This window comes from Natrix helvetica (assembly GCF_964273705.1).
Source record: "Natrix helvetica genome assembly, chromosome: 6".
Classification (NCBI taxonomy): Eukaryota; Metazoa; Chordata; class Lepidosauria; order Squamata; family Natricidae; genus Natrix; species Natrix helvetica.
In genome coordinates this window covers 30,752,649-30,770,671 of record NC_138553.1, presented here as the reverse complement: position 1 = coordinate 30,770,671, position 18,023 = coordinate 30,752,649, and the positions used below count along the sequence as shown (strand labels likewise).

At 39.0% G+C, this 18,023-nt stretch overlaps 1 protein-coding gene across 1 annotated transcript in view; it reads right to left on the bottom strand.

The window, feature by feature from the left end:
• The window catches only part of CACNA1I (calcium voltage-gated channel subunit alpha1 I), a gene marked incomplete at its 5' end in the record, with an annotated part of 332,383 nt that extends 315,547 nt beyond the window's left edge, over positions 1-16,836 (bottom strand). Inside the window, one exon of the mRNA XM_081958124.1 lies at positions 16,547-16,836. Coding sequence (XP_081814250.1) covers positions 16,547-16,836 — 290 coding nt within the window. The remainder of the gene's footprint in view (positions 1-16,546) is intronic.
• Between the last annotated feature and the right edge of the window lie 1,187 nt (positions 16,837-18,023).

The following is an 18,023-nucleotide window of genomic DNA, read 5'->3' as shown; positions in this document are numbered from 1 at the left end:
GGAACACTGCTATCATGTCACCCCAAATCCTTCTTTTCATTAAACTAGACATACCTAGTTCCTGCAACCGTTCTTCATATGTTTTAGTCTCCAGTCCCCTAATCATCTTTGATCCCCTCTTCTTTGCACTCTTTCTAGAGTCTCCACATCTTTTTAAAATCGTGGCGATTACTGGATGCAGTATTCCAAGTGTGGCCTTACCAAGGCATTATAAAGTGATATTAACACTTCATGTGATCTTGATCCTATCCCTCTGTTTATGCAGCCTAGAACTGTGCTGGCTTTTTTGGCACCTGCTGCACACTGCTGGATCATATTTAATAATAATAATAATAATAATAATAATAATAATAATAATAATAATAATAATAATAATAATAATAATAATAATAATAATAATAATAATAATGAATATTTATTTCTTAGCCGCACCCTCTCCCGAAGGACTCGGGGCGGCGTACAATAAAACATATGAAATAAATATATAGACAAGACATACATATAACAAAGACATATACCAAGACATGTACAAGGAGGAGGTCGGCTAATGAATAAAAACAATTAAAATCACAATGTTTATAAAACCCCTAAATAATTGAATACAATTAAAAATACCCAAATAAAAAACCCGTCAGGAGCGATATAGTTAGATCAAAGTTGAGCCAGGCCAGCTACTTGGAATAGGTGGGTCTTGAGCTTTATACGAAATGGTTGTCCACTTGGACTCCAAGATCTCGCTCACAGTTACTACTATTGAGCGAGGTACCACAAATGCTGTACCTGTGCATTTTGTTTTTCTCGCCTAAATGCAGAACCTTACTTTTCTCACCATTTCACCATCTTCCAGTAACCGCATCACACTGAAAAGTAGTAGCAATAAGTAATCATTTATTCAGCAATTCTAGATTCATATGATAAATATAGGTCGATTAAAAATGGTTTGGTTGGCTAAGTAATTCCATGCTGGTTCAAATCCATATTGCCCCATGCTGGTTGTATGATGTGATTTAAAAAAAGATTAAATCAGAAAAGAAGTGGGAAGAGAAATAAAAATAGAAAGTTTATTTTTCTCCAGGAATGAAGAGTTCTGTGAAAGTGCAAATAGTACCATTATTTGCAGGTTTTGATAGATTCCATGGCATTCCCTGCCTTCTGTTTATGATAACTGATTTTCTTGTTTAATCTACACTGAACAACTTAATTCTCAAGAGTCTCAAATAGACAAACAATCTATATCCCATAAACTGCACTAGTATATCGTAACAAACATGTTTTGCTTGATTAGATGTTGAAACCAATTTCTCAATTCTACAATGTTTTCCTCTCCAAAATTTCAGCATCCATTCTAAGGGAAGATGATGAAATATACAATGCAGGAAATTACTCGCTGGAGTAGAAAAAAAATTAACCGAAGCTTCATGCCTACATGCAGCTTCAGGACTCTCTCAAAGTTACCCTCAATTTTGTATTTTGAATGTGGAAAATTGGGTGGGGCTGGGAGAATTATGAAATACATGAAGAAAAACCATGTTAACTGTATTTCATAATTTTAAATTAAACTGCATGAAATCTCATTTAGTTTTCTCCGGTCCTATTGACTTTTTCACGCTGACCATCTCTCCATTTTGGAATGCAAACCTTCCAGTGCCTTTCAAAGGCTAAGCAAAAAAAGAAATGGTGTGCCTCATATTAGAAACAACAAGGTAAGAAAACCAGTCCAGTGGTAGAAAGTCAGGGAGATGACCTTGAAGGAAAAGCAAGAACCATTCTATAAGCAAAGAGGGCCAAAGCATGGAAGAGACTCTTGCAGGCTTTTCCCGATTCATTGGGATATAAGAGAGAAGGAAAGGAAAGTGCATCCAGGCTTATAAAATTATGTTGTTATAGACTATTTATTGAAATACTGGGGTACCTAGGTACTCATCATTAATTGTTTCTGAAAGACGTGATGAGTACCAAACACAATGAGCACCAAACAAATTTTTTCCCATAAGGAATAATGTAGTCAGTTATAAGGTAGCTGACACTGACAAGTTCTAGCCTATGCTACCAAATAAACGATGACAAGCAGGACAAAAAAAAATTGCATCAAAATGCATTGAATACCAAATTCGGTGAATTTCAAAGCAGTTGAGTACCAAGATACCACTGTATAATTTACTGATAGTTTTAGTTTGCAGTGGAATCTCTTGTCTGAGGCCTACAATGATGCAAGGAAGAGAAACAAAGATGATAGGGGGTCTAGAGGTTAATCATTTGATGAATGGCTAAGGCAACTAGATATGTTTGGCCTACTAAAGAGAAGGCTTAGTGGTTACATGATACCAGTCTTCCAATACTTGAAGAGCTGTCACAGGGAAGAGGATGTCGATTTATTCTCCAAAGCAGCTGACAGCAAGACAACAAGCAATGGGTGGAAGTTAGTTAGAGGGAGATCCAACATGGAACTTGGAGTCCTCAATTTACAACAGTTTGTTTTAGAAGATAATATTTGTAGATCATAGTTGAACTGTGGGTCCTTGGTGCTCTCTGAAGTTGGCTGTTTTCTTGTGGACATTTCATTAGCAAACTAGGCACATCATCAGTGCGCTGATCATATTACCTAGTTGGGCATTGAAGATGTTACTTAATTTGGTAATGAAACATCTGCAGGAAATCAACCAGGCTCAAAAAACGTACCACACAAGGAGTCAGTGGTATAATTTCTTCCAGATTCCAGATAATAAACATGCTATCTCTTTGGAGTCATACTAGAGGAAAGAAAACTTTTTGTTGGCAGATTGTACATTGCTCTATAGGCACTGCTCTAGCTTTCACTAATCATGAGGCTGCTTCTGAAATGATTGGTTTTGAACAAGAGAGTTATAGGGAAGTTGAATATGTGAAGGTTAATATGTTCATCCTTGCACTGAGCCATCAACTCAAATAAAGTTTCTTTACGTCAGCTGGAGGGCATCAAAAGGAAAGGAATAGAAATATCACTGTGTTGGATTTTAGAGCCACTGTCTTGCAATCAATATAAGAATTTCCAATAGAAAATATTATGGAAATTAACCATATATGAGAAAATATACATAAATATAACTGCAAGTATAATAATTATACTATAATGAGGTCTCTAATTCTAAAAAAAACAATACCAATGCAGTATAGTGTTATAAGTGTGTATACTCAGAGGTGGAATTCAACCGGTACTAGCCTATTCACTATTCACTAGAACTGGTAGTTAATTTTCTAAGCAGTTCGGAGAACCGGTTGTTAGAAGAAATCTTCTTTTGTTTTTTTCCCAGTTATGAGGTGAGTGAGACCAACTGGTATCTTTAAGTGGTGCAAATGGATCTAAGGATTGCTTCTCCTTGAATGTGCTCTTTCTGGAGAGCTTAAATGACCTCTCTTGATGAGCAAGAGTTGGCTGTTGACAGTTCTCATTGCATTTTAACTATTTTAATTCCTCAAGGTGCTCTGGCACCCTGCCTAATTTGTAACTCCGGCTTGCAGGTATTTCTAATCTAATAATGGGTAGTTAGGGCAGCTTTTTGCAAGCAAAACAGCTTTTTTATTTTTGTACAGGTAATCCATGATTTACAACAGTTCATTTAGTAGCCATTCGAAGTTACAATGGTGCTGAAAAACGTGACCTAAGACTGTTTTTCACACTTGCAACCGTTGCAACATCCCCATGGTCACAAGAGGCCAGGCTAGACGAAGCGCCCCTTGACATGAGTGACATTAAGTTGGCCACACCCACCCAGTCACATTACCGCCCAGCCACGCCCACAAGCCGGTATTAAAAAAATTTGAATCTCACCACTGTGTATGGTCTTTATAGAAAACTGTCAAGCCAGCCTCCCTCAGTAACCAAGAAAGAAACCACTTAACTCCATTTTGCAGAATTAAGAGTACTTTTACTGGTTATGAAAAGATAGCAGCTAAGCAAAGCAAGATCTGAGGCAAAAGCGCACGAAATCATACATATCAATACATGACTAACCCCCTCCCCCTGCCAACCCTCATCCCACTGTCCAATCTGTAAATCCCTTAGGTGTCATGTGAGTTCCATCTTCAAGGAGCATCATCAGGAAGGTATGCAGACGGTTGGCCCTGACCGACACCAAATGCTCATCTTCAGCATGCGCAGTAGACGGTTAGACCAAAACTCCCACTTTACAATCTCTCCTGTACTAAAGCTTCCCCTCCCAAATACTAGGGCCCCCCCTCCCTGTTTCAATGGCAGCCGAAAGCAAATAGCGAAACAGAGGCAGTCTATCTGGAGGACGGAGGAGATAGCAAACAAACATTGCAAAACAAGAGCATATACAATCAATTCTGTGGAGTAGCACCAAATGCGATTCAATGAAAATAAGTATTTTCATTGCCCCCTAGATATTTCAGCCATCAGCTCCTATCATCTGCAGTAACATTGCTTTTAGGGATTATCTTTCTTTAATTACAAATGATCAAATAAATATATTTGGGCATTTTATTAAAGCAATCAAGACAATATTTTTAATACAGGAGGAATATTAAGGAAGACATGTTTCACACTAAAGGGAAGTACAGTCAGTCCAGGCTGCCATCCAGAATTCTCAGGGATCATAAAAGAGGAACAGAACTTCCCTCTACGGTTGAAGCTTAAATTTTGCATCTCCAGCAAGCCACTTGCCTGCCTGATATGTCACTTAAAACTGGGAGGGGGGATTGTATGGAGCTGGCGACATGTATACTAGGCTGGGTTTTCAGTATTCACTGAATATACCTGATAGCTCCCACAAGCAACCTTGTTAAAAGTTTACATTGCAGATCTAGAAGTGCGATAGATATATGAAGAAGAAAGACTTAACGTGGAACTTTCCTTTAGCATGAATTTCACAAATTTGCACCTACTAGGAAAACGGTGGCAAGTTTGCCATCACTTCTAGAGGTGTTCATGAAATGGGGAATGTATAGTATCTCTGAGCTGGAAGTTCAGTTGGATCTTTCAGGGAGAGGTCACCATTTTACCAAACCTGGAGCATTCTGCTTGTTCTGGATTTTGGCCAAAAAATATCTGAAGAGGTTTAAATGGATGAATAGGGCAAACTGTTACATCTTACTCTATTCTGTGTCAGGCCTGGGAGTCATCTTGAGCTTAGGATCTTCAGGCCTGTCACATTTAGTGCTGTGAAAAACTGGGAGGGGGGATTGTATGGAGCTGGCGACATGTATACTCAAAATAACATTCCTTTCTCCAAGAGTCAAGGCCACTCTGCTCTGCACCTGGAGGGGTGTGACTGGGGAGCATCTCCAGTTAGGATGACGCATTGATTGGATCATGTGATGGACCTATGGGTGCTGGAGCAGGGACTTGAACTTTCTTTTGGGTGGGGGAAACTTGGAAGCTTTCAGATTCAGGTTTTCCTAGATGTGCCAATATGACATCTCTAATAAAATGGAACTTTGAGGAATGCTTAGCCTCGGAGTCTTCTTTGATTGGGGGTGTTTCTTGGAATGCTGACTGTTGTTTTCTGTGTGGCCTATACCTTGGTCAGCAGATTGATTTTCTCAGTGCCAAACTTCAAGACAATGAACAGCTTCTAAGGGGAGGTCTCAATTTCCTTTAACTGCCAACACTCTTGAATTCAAGCATGACATACCCAACCTGTCCTTACATTGGGAAAATAAAAGGTGAGGTTGGTGGGCTGGCTGGATATACTACATATGAATCTAATAGTCATGATGATGGTGTGATGGAATTGCTGTAGCTAATCTTTTTTTAGTATTTTCACATTGCCACTGCCTTTGCATTCAAGCAAAAGCTAGGCAACAGCCCACTTCTTATTTCCTCAACCTTCCTGGGAGTTGTTGTTTTTTTCACCACTTCCATTTAGCTGTCTCACCAGTAATGGCACTGACTTTTCCTGCTCTCCCTACCCTAAGCCTCTTTTCTCTAAAACACCCATTATCAAAGAGAGATACAATCTAGACTTAAGAAGAAATTTCCTGATAGTAAGAACAATTAGTCAGAGGAACAACTTGCCTGCAGAAGTTGTGGGTGCTCCATTACTGCAGGCTATTAAGAAGAGATTGGACAGCCATTTGTCTGGCTTGGTACAAGGTTTCCTGCTTGAGCAGGGGTTGGACTAGAAGACCTCCAAGATCCCTTCCATCTCTGTTATCCTGTTATTCCATGCATAGATCAAACATACATATTTAAACCATGTGTCTTTCTGTACATGGAATTCTTTATGCAATTAATATTTTACATATTTCTAATTCTCTTCAACAGCTTGAAGAGATCAGTCCCTCTACCTCCTTTATAACAGTCCATTGTTAAACCTAAAACAAAGACAACATATCTTCTCCTTTGCATTACTGGAATCAGGAGTATTCCTCTGCAGAGTAAAACAAAGTCAACTTCTGTAATTAGGTTGCAGACATAACACCAATACCAAACCATTCCTGCAGGAACATCTAAACCTGCTCTGTTTAAAATAGCAATAGCAATAGCACTTAGATTTATATACTGCTTCACAGTGCTTTACGGTCCTCTCTAAGCAGTTTACAGAGTCAGCCTATTGCCCCCAACAATCTGGGTCCTCCTTTTACCCACCTCGGAAGGATGGAAGGCTGAGTCAACCTTGAGTCTGGTGAGATTTGAACTGCCAAATTACAGGTAGCCGGCAGGCAGCAGAAGTAGTGTGAAGTACTGCACTCTAACCACTTTGCCACCGTTTCTGATTTGCAAATCTAGTGTAGTCTTTAACCCCATCTGGACTAAGAATGGTCTGTTTTCCCAGCTGAGGCTGAGTAGAAATTACATAGACCCTTGACACAACACATGTAGGTAACAACCTTTATTCTCTGCTAGGATGAAGCCACTTAATGCAGGTGGTTGCCCTCTGTAAAGCTGGAGCCACTTCATATATTCATAGCAGTTTAAAATTAATGGATCTTTTGCCTTGTTAATCTCAGTTTTGGAGCTAAGCAGCTACTGGCTGTTGTCGTAGCTAACATTTCTGTACTCAAAAACTTCAGATCCAGTTACGTGCAGTCAGGTGAGGCAGGGGAGGCACAGCCTCACCACTGTCATCATGAAAAGGAAAAAAAATGTAAAAGGAAAAAGACGAGAGCTGAGGTCAGGCTGAGCTAGTTGCTGCCTCACCGTGGATGACTCTGCTGAACTGTTTTAAAAAGCCTCTTAAAAAAGCGCCCTCTACTATGAAGCAGGAGAACTGCATGCCTCATCTAGTCTGACTTTAGGCGTTTTATGATCACTCGAGCAGAGTTAAGCAAGGGTTAAAAGCCTAAAAATTCCTGATGTAGGTGAGGCACGCAGTTCTCCTGCCTCATAGTAGAGACCGCTTGTTTGGGCGGGGCTTCTTCAGAGGACCCGAGGCAAGAGCAGAGTTGAAATCCTCTCTGAAACAGCTGGAAAAGGTACGTGTGGATCAGAGGGAGGGGGAGGAATTCAAACTTCATCCTCCTGGTGCGAGGCTTTGGGCAAAGGCTGGAGGGAAGGACTGTGGCTTGCTTGTACTCTCCCTGGGGTGTAGTTTGATTGCAGGCAGAGCCACGTTGCCTTTTCAAACCTGTAATCAGTGAAGCTGGGCTGGATCCTTCCGGGGCTGGGGGAAAGTATGTGTGCTCCAGTATGGCTCTTTGACTGGCTTCCTGCCTCCTCCTGTGGTCTCCTCGCTGGTGCTCTTCCCTCCAATCCAACTTTGTGTGTGTGTGTGTGTTTGTTTGAGGGAGAGAGAGGGAGGGGGTAGGAGAGATAGTCCAATCCAACCTGTGTGTGTGTGTGTGTGTTTGAGAAAGAGGGGAGGGAGGAAGAGAGGGAGGAAAGAGGGGAAGGGAGAAGAAAAAGAAAAAGAAAAAGAAAGAAGGAAACTTCTTTCGCAAAGGAAAAAAACAAATGCTGTCACTTTAAATCAGAACTGAGCATGCCTAGCTGTGGAATTCTGGGAGTTGAAGTCCACAAGTCTAAAAATTTTTGAAACCCACCACTTTGTCAGTGCCTCACCAGCCATAAACCTCACCGCACGTCACTGTTTAGATCCTATCCTAACTGCCATAAATACACACCGCTGGGCTGCTCTCAACCAAAGTCCCACCACAGAGCAGAGGTTTGCACAAGGCTGGCCTGCCAAATCCCCTAGTTTGAGAAGTAACACAAATCCAGTTTAAAGTGAATAATTTATGCTGTTGCAATCATGGCATGCAAGAAGCAGAACTAGTGATAAGAGGGAGAAAAGAGGGTAATTGTTGATTTGTGGGAATTACAACCTGCCCCTTATTCACACAAGATAAAAGACTGCCACCGTAAGCCATCAACAGTCCCGATCTGGGACATAATTTCTTCCTTCTCATTCGATAAAACTTGATCCCATAAGATTCATGTGCCCATGCACACATGCACATATGCGCAAGAGAGAGATGTCAAAGTGTTTGTAAATTCCTGCGCAGTAAACTGACAAACAAATGTTAAAGATGGGAGTAGAGTAGAAAATAAGAGAGAACATCAAGCGATTTGGGGGAAATGGAAATAAAACACAGCAATAATATTTATTTAAGACATCTAAACTTCTATTTCAATTAAAACTGTGCGGAGGCAAATCTTAGAAGAGGTGTCAGAATATTTCCTGTGAAATGCCAACAGGGTCCTCATTCTTTAATTGAATTAAATAATTTATTTACATTTTTAAAATAAATGTCAGAAAAATACAAGTCATGCTGAATATTTTAATAAAGTCAATTTCTTGGCATCATAGCCTAATTCTCACTTTTCTATTCCTCTTCTTGCTATCTTGTTGGGTCTGCTCATTGGAAAACATTACTTTTCATTCTAGACCCTTAAAATGACTTGAATAACCATAGACTTTCTAAAAGCCCTTTTTATTTATCAGAACGTAGGCTGACGTCTCTTGCAAAAAGATAAGCAAAATGAGGAATTGTCTCCTTTTTTAAAACAAAACCAACTTTATTCGCATCAAGTGTGTTTCTTCCTCACTTGAACCAAAATTATGTTCCAGTTCACTGCAGAGAAATATACTTCAGATGAGGTACAATGTTCATTTGTTTTTGTTTTTTTAAACAAAGTTTTATTGGTTTTTTTAAAATTTACAAGGAAAAAGGTAGTGGAAAGGTATACAAATTTTGGCAGTTGCAAGGTGTGGTAGGCGCCCCCTCCCTCCAAACTCTTAGTATACATCTGAATATAGGTCATTAGGGAAATATAGGTTATTAGGGAAAAAAGGAAAAATTATTCGCAATTAGCGAATAAATTATACCAGAAGGGGGTGTGGTTTAGATGGTTGATGCCTGAAGGTATGTTGATATTCTGGGAGGAGACAAGAATTAGAATTAACACACCCATAGAGGCACAGGCCTTTATGGAAAAAAACAAAATACACCTAGAAAAAACAGAAGATCCTACAACGGATATGCAGGACACGGGAGGGTCTGGAGCTCTGTCGGCGGGGGGAGAAGGGGCAATACCAAGAAAGCTCAGATCACAAAAATGAATAAGAAAATCTTGTTGATATAAACTAACCGAAAGTAATAATGGAATTAACATGTGGATTATATATTACTATGTATTAAATTGATTGAAAGTACCAATAGAATTAATATGCTGATTATATATCACTATGTATTAATGACCTATATTCAGATGTATACTATGAGTTCATTTGTGATAACAATTGAATCTTTAAATTCATCTAGTCAGGGAACCTATTTCCCAATTTTCTTGTTGTTTTTATAAAGTAGAAAGAAACAAAAGTATCTCCTTTTTTTTCTCTATCCCATTTTCCCATTTATTCACAATATCTTACCTCTATATGAAATCTCCGAATTGACAAAATAAACGTTGCACTCCAATGTTAAAATGAATACACTTACAATGATTTTGGATTTAGTGAGTCACTTTCTGATTTATGTCAGAAAAATGGTGGACAGTCACTCTCCTCTCTCTTTTACACATTTGTAAGACAACAAAAATGTGGATCTTCTGGAGAAAAAAGACTAAAGTAGAGTGCATACCTACACTCAACTGAAAGTGGCATCTTCAGATGCCACTTTCCCATACTGATACCAAGTGGACTCTAAGATGGCTGAACAAAATTCTGTCCATATTTAGGGTACTTTGGCAATTACTTGCCAGGTGTTAAGCCCACACTGACAGCCCCACTGATAAATTCTTCTCTACTGTGTTCCAGGTTCTGTGCTTAGAAAGCAACTACCAATAGCTTTCCTTTCTGTGTGTGTATTTGTTTGCAATACAGACATAAAAATATATGTATATGAAGTTAAATTACATGCATATAAGGACAGTTAAAACGTCAACATAAAAAATTGCAAGCCCAACAGCTTGCTTTAAAGTATAAACGCCTTTCTTGCGTTTTTCCATATTTGGCTCAATAACATTTGCTACAGCTTCTGCAATAGCAGATTTTTCAGTAGTGTGTGAATATAGTATTTATTTGAGATGTGGAATTTTGTTGGTTTTAATTACTATTTTTTCCTTACCTGAGATACTGCTTTTGTTTTAGAACAGCTTACAGCTGCACAGTTTCATTGTTTTTCCTATTACTTGAAATAGAAAGGTTTCATTCCAGCTCTTAAATGAACCTATAAATATTGCAAAGTACTGCCATTCTTATCTAACTAAATTTTGAAAAAGAAGGGAAGGAAAGGAAAGGCTACATTGTTGATCCTGATTTTTAAGAACTGGGTGACACAAGGAAAGAAAATTCATAATTTCAAAAGTTTCAACCGTATTTCATGATATAACCCTTATCAATGGGATTGCTATTGCAATATAGTTAAATACAGTTTTGATTAGACAGCTGCAGGATCTATTACTAACCCAGGTGAGGGACATTCTTGCACAGTAGCCAACTGAAGTACAGAGGTTTACCTAGAATAAAGTAAAGTACCACAAATGGACTGGGCAGCAATATTTGTATCAGTACAAACCAGAAAAAATTACTTTCAATGAAAAGCAGGAGGTCACATTCATGATAGGCTGCGGATAAATAGAAGACATTCTTGTCCTCTACAATGGCCTGTATTTGTGATGGGGTGACCTTGTTCTGTAGATGTCCCCTTGGCTTGGAATGCTTAAGAAATTAGCAAATAGAGGTGGCAATGCATGGAGTCCAGGGACTCCATCTGCGTGTATCCCCAAGAACAATGCATATGAAAAGTGTGGCTCTATATGAATAGATAAGTTATAAATTTGTTGGACAATCCTGACTGTAGTTTTGTTAACATTAAATGAGGAGAGGGGGAAGGAGGGAGAGGGAGGAAGAGGGGGGTTATGAGCAAATCTACTGCGGCAAAGTACCGTACATCATCAAGGTTACAGAATCAAGTTGAATACAACCTTTCTAAGCAGATATAGTGGGAAGTAGAAATAGTCTTGAGGAACAGGAGGAAGAATTGCAACCAAGACAACAGTCAGATAAAATAAATCTGAGTCTAGGTCAGAAATGCAATTTAAGAAAGCATCTCTCATTTGACCCTTGACCCTTCTTTTCATGAAGATGAAGGAGGGAGGGTGGAGGCTGCAAAATTATGTAACTGTAACCGAATATTAAGTATGTTAAAAATAGATTAGCATTTATAACTGTTTTACTAGTCCGGTACACCTTAAACTTTAAGGCTTAAAGGACTAACAGGCACTGGTGTAAATTCTCGCTGGAAAAGCACCCATCGTTGTCCCACCAAATCAGGAGGGCAAGATTAAATTCACTGTTGTGCTTTCAGACTCTCAAATTTTAAAAAGGCCCAAAGGAAAACTACATTTGCTTCTCCCACCCTACCTCCAACATCAAAGATGTGGCTGCCACCAAAAGGGATCTGTGTTTACAATTTGTTTCCACAGCAACAATCTGCAATTTTAATACTATGTCCTCAGAGAGCTCACAAACCAACAAAGCGAAGATCTGAAAGAGAGATGGCACAGCAATCCTTTCTCTGGGTACTCAGCAGCACTAATACCATTTGATTCTCTCTTTCTCGTAAATACAAACACACATATTATACACATGCATTCCACTGACAGCAACATCATAGCTAACAAGCACTATAACACTTCATAGATACGTGACCAGTCCCTTGTGTACTCTCTGTTGGATTTCAGTTTGTCTTCTTAGTTACAAATATTTTATCAGAACCTTCTGCTGCAAACAGTCCAATAAATATACCTACAAAATGCAACATTAATTTTCCTCTGTGAAATCTCATGGAATACATTATGTGGCTCTGCAGGGTATGTGTTGCATAATACTTGTATCTGTGCCTTGTAACGGAACAAAATCTGGGTAAAATCCACATTTTAGTGTATTCTGGAAAGCAGCAGGAACATCCGAAATATCTGGCACCTCTACTATCATGTGCATATTATAATAACATGAACTCTCTGGGCTCCCCAGCAGGCTTTCTACAAACACAACTTTATTTCCCTATATAAGGTTGGTGAGGTTAGCTACAGTCTCTGTTAGCCTTCTGGAAGGCTCTTTCACCAGCCTTGGGGGCCCAAGGGACAGCCTGCAAGATGGGCTGTATGAGATTAAGTGATCTTTGCTCTCCTGCTTATTGGATTTTATCTGTTTATTTTATGTCTTTACTCTGTCTGTTTTGTGTATTTTTTTTCTGGCTTTAGATTGCTATGGAGTTTTAAACTGTTGTGTTGCAGGCTGCTCGGTCCCATGTTTCTAAGATGTGTGGCTGTATAAATACGCTAAATTTTTAAAAAAGGCTGGGACTGGGATTATGAAAAGGGGGGAAAGTTGCAACCCTCACATGGTACATTATCATAGCAGCAGCCTCAACCAGCTTAGCCAGTGATGCTGGATGCTGAGTGTAATGAAATTTCCCCTACCCCATCAACATTTCACGAGTCCGGTTCTCAACTCCTAGAACACCAGGCAAGTTCTATAATACCTCATTCTCATACAGTGAACTAAATGAAATGTTATGGTGAGAAATCAACATTACAACACCCTTCCCAATCGTTCGGAAGAAAAATGTCACCATGCATTCTTAATGTGTACAAAGTGAAAAACACCCTTTTGCTACATATTGCACTGCAAAGCTTGTTTAGTGCTGGCACTAGCACAATTTTCACCGTGCTCCACACTGACAGTGGACTAACAGATTATATAACAGATATAAAGTCTAAATTTTAAGTACATAGATTTCATTACTCTTGAGCTGATTTCTAATTTAACTGTGTATGGGGATTTACAAATTTTGCATATTTTCCATTATGGGCCTGTTCTATTTCCTTTTCTGTGAATTAAAAAAGCATGGACATACATTTATACTGTATGCATTTTTATCCAAAGTTGGTATTTCTATATTCCTTTGCGCCCTTTAAAAAAATTTTGTTTGTATTTTTTTAAGGTGATGGCTGAATTAGTTTGGGGGAATAAATGATCCAAAGGGTAATCCAGTTTTATTTGGAATCTTCCACTGGGAACTGAGAATTACATCCCTGTTCTTAAACTGCAGCTACTACAGGGGTGTCCAAACTTGGGAACTTTAAGACTTGTGGATTTCAACTCCCAGAATTCCCCAGCTGGCTGGGGAATTCTGGGAGTTGAAGTCCACAAGTCTTAAAGTTCCCAAGTTTGGACACCCCTAGGCTACTACATCTCCTACTTTGAGATAGAAATGAGGGGTCCTTGGTGCTCTTTGAGCTTGGTTGCTTTCTTGCAGATATTTCATTACCCAAACATCGGTTACATCAACAATGGTAGGAAGGACTGGGTTTGCTCTCAATTTATATTCTAGTGACTTGCCCTGTCAATGTTAATGGGAATAGTGTTGGAGGGTCTTTGGTTTGGCTGTTTACTGTTAGCTTGTTTGCCAACTCCTTGATTTGGGTAGTGTTTACTTTGTGATTGTTGGTTTGATGTTAATCTTGATGTTAATCTATGCTCATCTGGGTCTTAATTGCTGGTGGGGAGGTCTTTGGGTCTTTTTGTTCCCTTTTTGGCTTGTTGATTATCTCTTTTGCACAGTATGTAGATGTTATTTATGTTGATGTGCCTATCAGTGACCAATTTGTCAGAGTGCCAGGCTTCCACGAATTCTCTAGCATTTTGGGATTGGTTTGAGAGCAAACTCCATTCCTTACTAGCACTGATGGTGTTTCCTAATTTGGATAATGAAACATCTGCAAGAAAACAACCAAATTCAGAGAGCATCAAAGACCTCTCATTTCAACCCTGAGCTACAAAATTCTACATTATGACACAGAAATAGACCATTGGGTATCATCATTAATATGTTGATTGATATGTCATCCAGAACTGATGGATGCTCTCACTATCAGTTTCAGACATTAAACACGGGCAATAAGATTGAAACCTGCAGCACCCTATGCTGGAACAACAAAAGCTTTGGTTAACTATAACCTCCTATCAGAACCACTGCTTATGAACAATTGACACTGCTGCAAAACATTACCCTCTACTGCGAATTCTCATGAAGGGCCATATTCATTTAATACAGGTCTTGATGAGGCCACCCTCAAGAGTGACCAATACAATTTTCCATTCCATACCTAGGTCTGAACCCTGATGCCAAGAGATCAAGATAATTAGCTTCATCTAGGACTCTTTGCAGATGATATCCATTTACTTTCTCTATGTTCTTCCCTAGGCAGGAAAGGTTAGAAACAGATGACAGCTATCTAAAACAGCCTGAGTAAAGGATGACTTCTTCAGGAAGAAATGTACCGTAGCCTCCTTCTTCCCTCAAAGAAGCATTAACAGCCTCTTGTATTCGGGTGCATACATCCCTAGTGGCCTTCCAAAGATGAAGCCCATAGATGACAAAATTCAAGTGTAAGAGAGACCTGTCCATTTCTTCAGAATTCACAAACTCAAGCAAATGCCAGATGATTTCAAAACACACTTTCCAAGTCATGTCCTTTGGATCTATACATGCAGCATTGCAGTAAATATGAATGATTTTTCTCAGCAAAACAATTGGCCAAAATGTTACATCAGCCTGCAGGGAGATATGACTTGCCTCTCTTTCCTCAAAAAGGGAACAAGCCACTGTAAACAGTGCCACTGAATGGCCTTCTGCCAATGCAGTAAGAGCAGAGATATACTGATGCTTTACCACCCTTATTGCTGTTGACGTTAGACTCATAGCAGTATTTGATCAAACTCAGCTCTTGTTTTCATCACAATGCTCTGGACATTACTTTTGCTGCTTCATCATTGACAGCTTCTTGGTAAACTAAGGAGGTCCCTTAGGATCAGAGTATACCGAGATGTTGCTTGAGAACAATTTCATCCAATGTTCACCATATCTTAATTCCAGAATTTGACATGACTTATGGCAGAACTGTTCACCACGAGTACTGCTAAGAAAATCCCCAAGCACATACAGTTAGATCCGCAAATTCTCTAAGGTAGTACCATCTAGTCAGTCCACCATGCTTCAGAGTTCAATGGTGATGACTCACAAAGCTGTCCAAAAATTAACCAGACTATGAAAAAGTACTCAATAATGTGCTCTTTCAGATCATAGGCCACCTGTTCCAAAATAAAGATTCAGTTAGAATCATACTGGGGAAACTGTTATTTTATGTACAACAAATCCTGGAAATAAATAGAACATCAGAACAATTAATTCTGTACAGACAAATTGTTGCATAAATGTGATAGCGACATTACATACCCCTTAACTACAAAATGCTTTTTCTGTAGGACATTGAGGCTTAATGTATTGCATTTTAGTACAAACCTATAAATTAAACATTTCTAGAATAGTTAATCTGTTCTAGAATTAATAATAATTTAGTCACCTTTCCCCAGCCAGGTGCTTTCCAAAAGATTTGCAAGTTCTGGATCTCAAATCCATTACACAAGAAGGAAGGATTGTCTTAGCCAAGAATTGTTGTATACGACAGCATTTCATTTCAAAGTAGCCAATATTCTATTTTGGCAATGAAGAAGGCCAGTGAAATAATAGGACTACACTGAATGTTCTCTATAAAGTTTAATTACAAATCAGTCTTACTCTTAAAATAAAGTTGACATGAAATTTTCTCTTCTAGAACAACTTTGGCCAAAATTCTGTTGCAGAATTATGATTTCCATAATCCTTACCCAGAGACCCAATACATGTAAATAGCACAAGGTTTGGGAAGGTTGTCACTATTAGCATTTTAAAATAAATATATGAATACATAGCAAATCTGCAGCCAAGTTAACAACACCAGCACCAACCAGTCTTGCTCTAAAGTCATGCCATATATACATTTGTCAGCATAGAAAAATAAAGAGAGGAATGAAAATAAAATACATATCTAAAAGCTTGTTACATTTTCTCTCCCTTTTGCAACAATTCTTTTTGATCACATATGCTGCCCTCAAAGTACTGTATAAGCATAACACGAGGAACAAACTGATTCATTAAATATATATGGAACGCCACCACTTACCTGTCAGGCGATCAGCAAGGACAAGACAGCAAAGGGAGGACAGAGAGGGAAAAAAGGGTCTAGCAGGAAAAGCTCACAGATTATAAAGGATATGGATTGCACACCATCTTGATGCACCAGCTACGAGGTCTGGTCTTCTGTTTTAGGCAGAAGAAAACCACCGGGGCCAAATCAGGATAGGGCACATTTGGGTCCAGTACCGGTACATCAGCATCATCCTCATTGTCCTCTAGGTCTGGGGACGGCAGTGGCTGCTCCAATGAAGTTGGTGGCTCACTCATTCCCAGATCCACATGCTCCAGGGAGCACATTGTAGGGCTGTTGTGAATCGATGGGCTCCCCAAATGCCAGGCAGAAGAGTGGTGGGAGCCATGCTCTGCCATGCTGGCACAAAATGAGAACTCCTGAAATGCATTAAAAAAAGGTAGTTGAACATTTCCTCCCAATGGCTAATGTAACAATAGCACTTAGACTTATATACCCCTTCACAGTTTACTTTGAGACGGTGAGAATCGAACTGCTGACAGCCAGCAGTCAACAGGATTAATACTGTATTCTAACCACTGTGCCACCACGGCTCATGATTCTCTTTCATTTTTGGCTTTGACAGCACTGGCAAAAAACAATGTTGGACCATGAAATTAATTAGCTAAAGCTCCAGTTCATACTGAACGCTTTTTCTTAACTTCTTTTCATGCTATTTAAATGAAAAACATGTTGCTTCATTTTATAAAAAATAAAGTCATTATTACCATCCACCAATAACAACCAAAGGAGTCTACACTATCCTGATTACTACACTGGGGAAGTGAGTTGTCTGGATCTATGGCCAAATAGGTTGACAACCAATATGCCCTTCAAAGTTGTCTTAAATTGTGGGATGAGTGTCAGAATGTTAAATGCGATTCGTATTGCAAACTGTGCCTGCAGTGATGTAATCAACAGAATGTTTCACCACATGATGCCTGGATTTACCACATCCTTATTTCCATTAAAACTGAATGCAGTATGATTCAGCACCAATAAAAGCAAATACATTTTTATACAGTGCCTCATTCAAGTGGAATGCACAGCCATCCTATAAAAGGATGACCAGCGATTTAGATGGTTTTAAAAGGAGTTTGGATAAACTAAAAAAAAAAAAAAGTAGGAATCAATCTCTACTTAATTGCTTACACTACCTGGAACTACAAACAACACATCTTCAATATTAGCTGCTGAGAAACAGCAGTCTTTCCTTTCCATTCTTGTCAGCTTCCTGAATCTTTCTAGTTCACTACTAACTGGCACAGAATTCTGGATCAGACAGAACTTTTTTGGCCCAGCATTCTCTTTGGGTGTACCAATCTGATTGTGAAACTTGGCATTTAATATTCTCAGACTTTGGTGTATCACTCCATTCATTTGCCTCATCTCTGAATACAGTACTTCCAATATTAATTATCAAATTAGGAAATTTCCGCTTTAACAAACCAATATCAATTCTAATTTCAAACTATAAACGACATTAATGGATCCATATATGCCATGAAAGCTATATTTTCTTTTCAAAAGTATTCTAGCTTAGCAC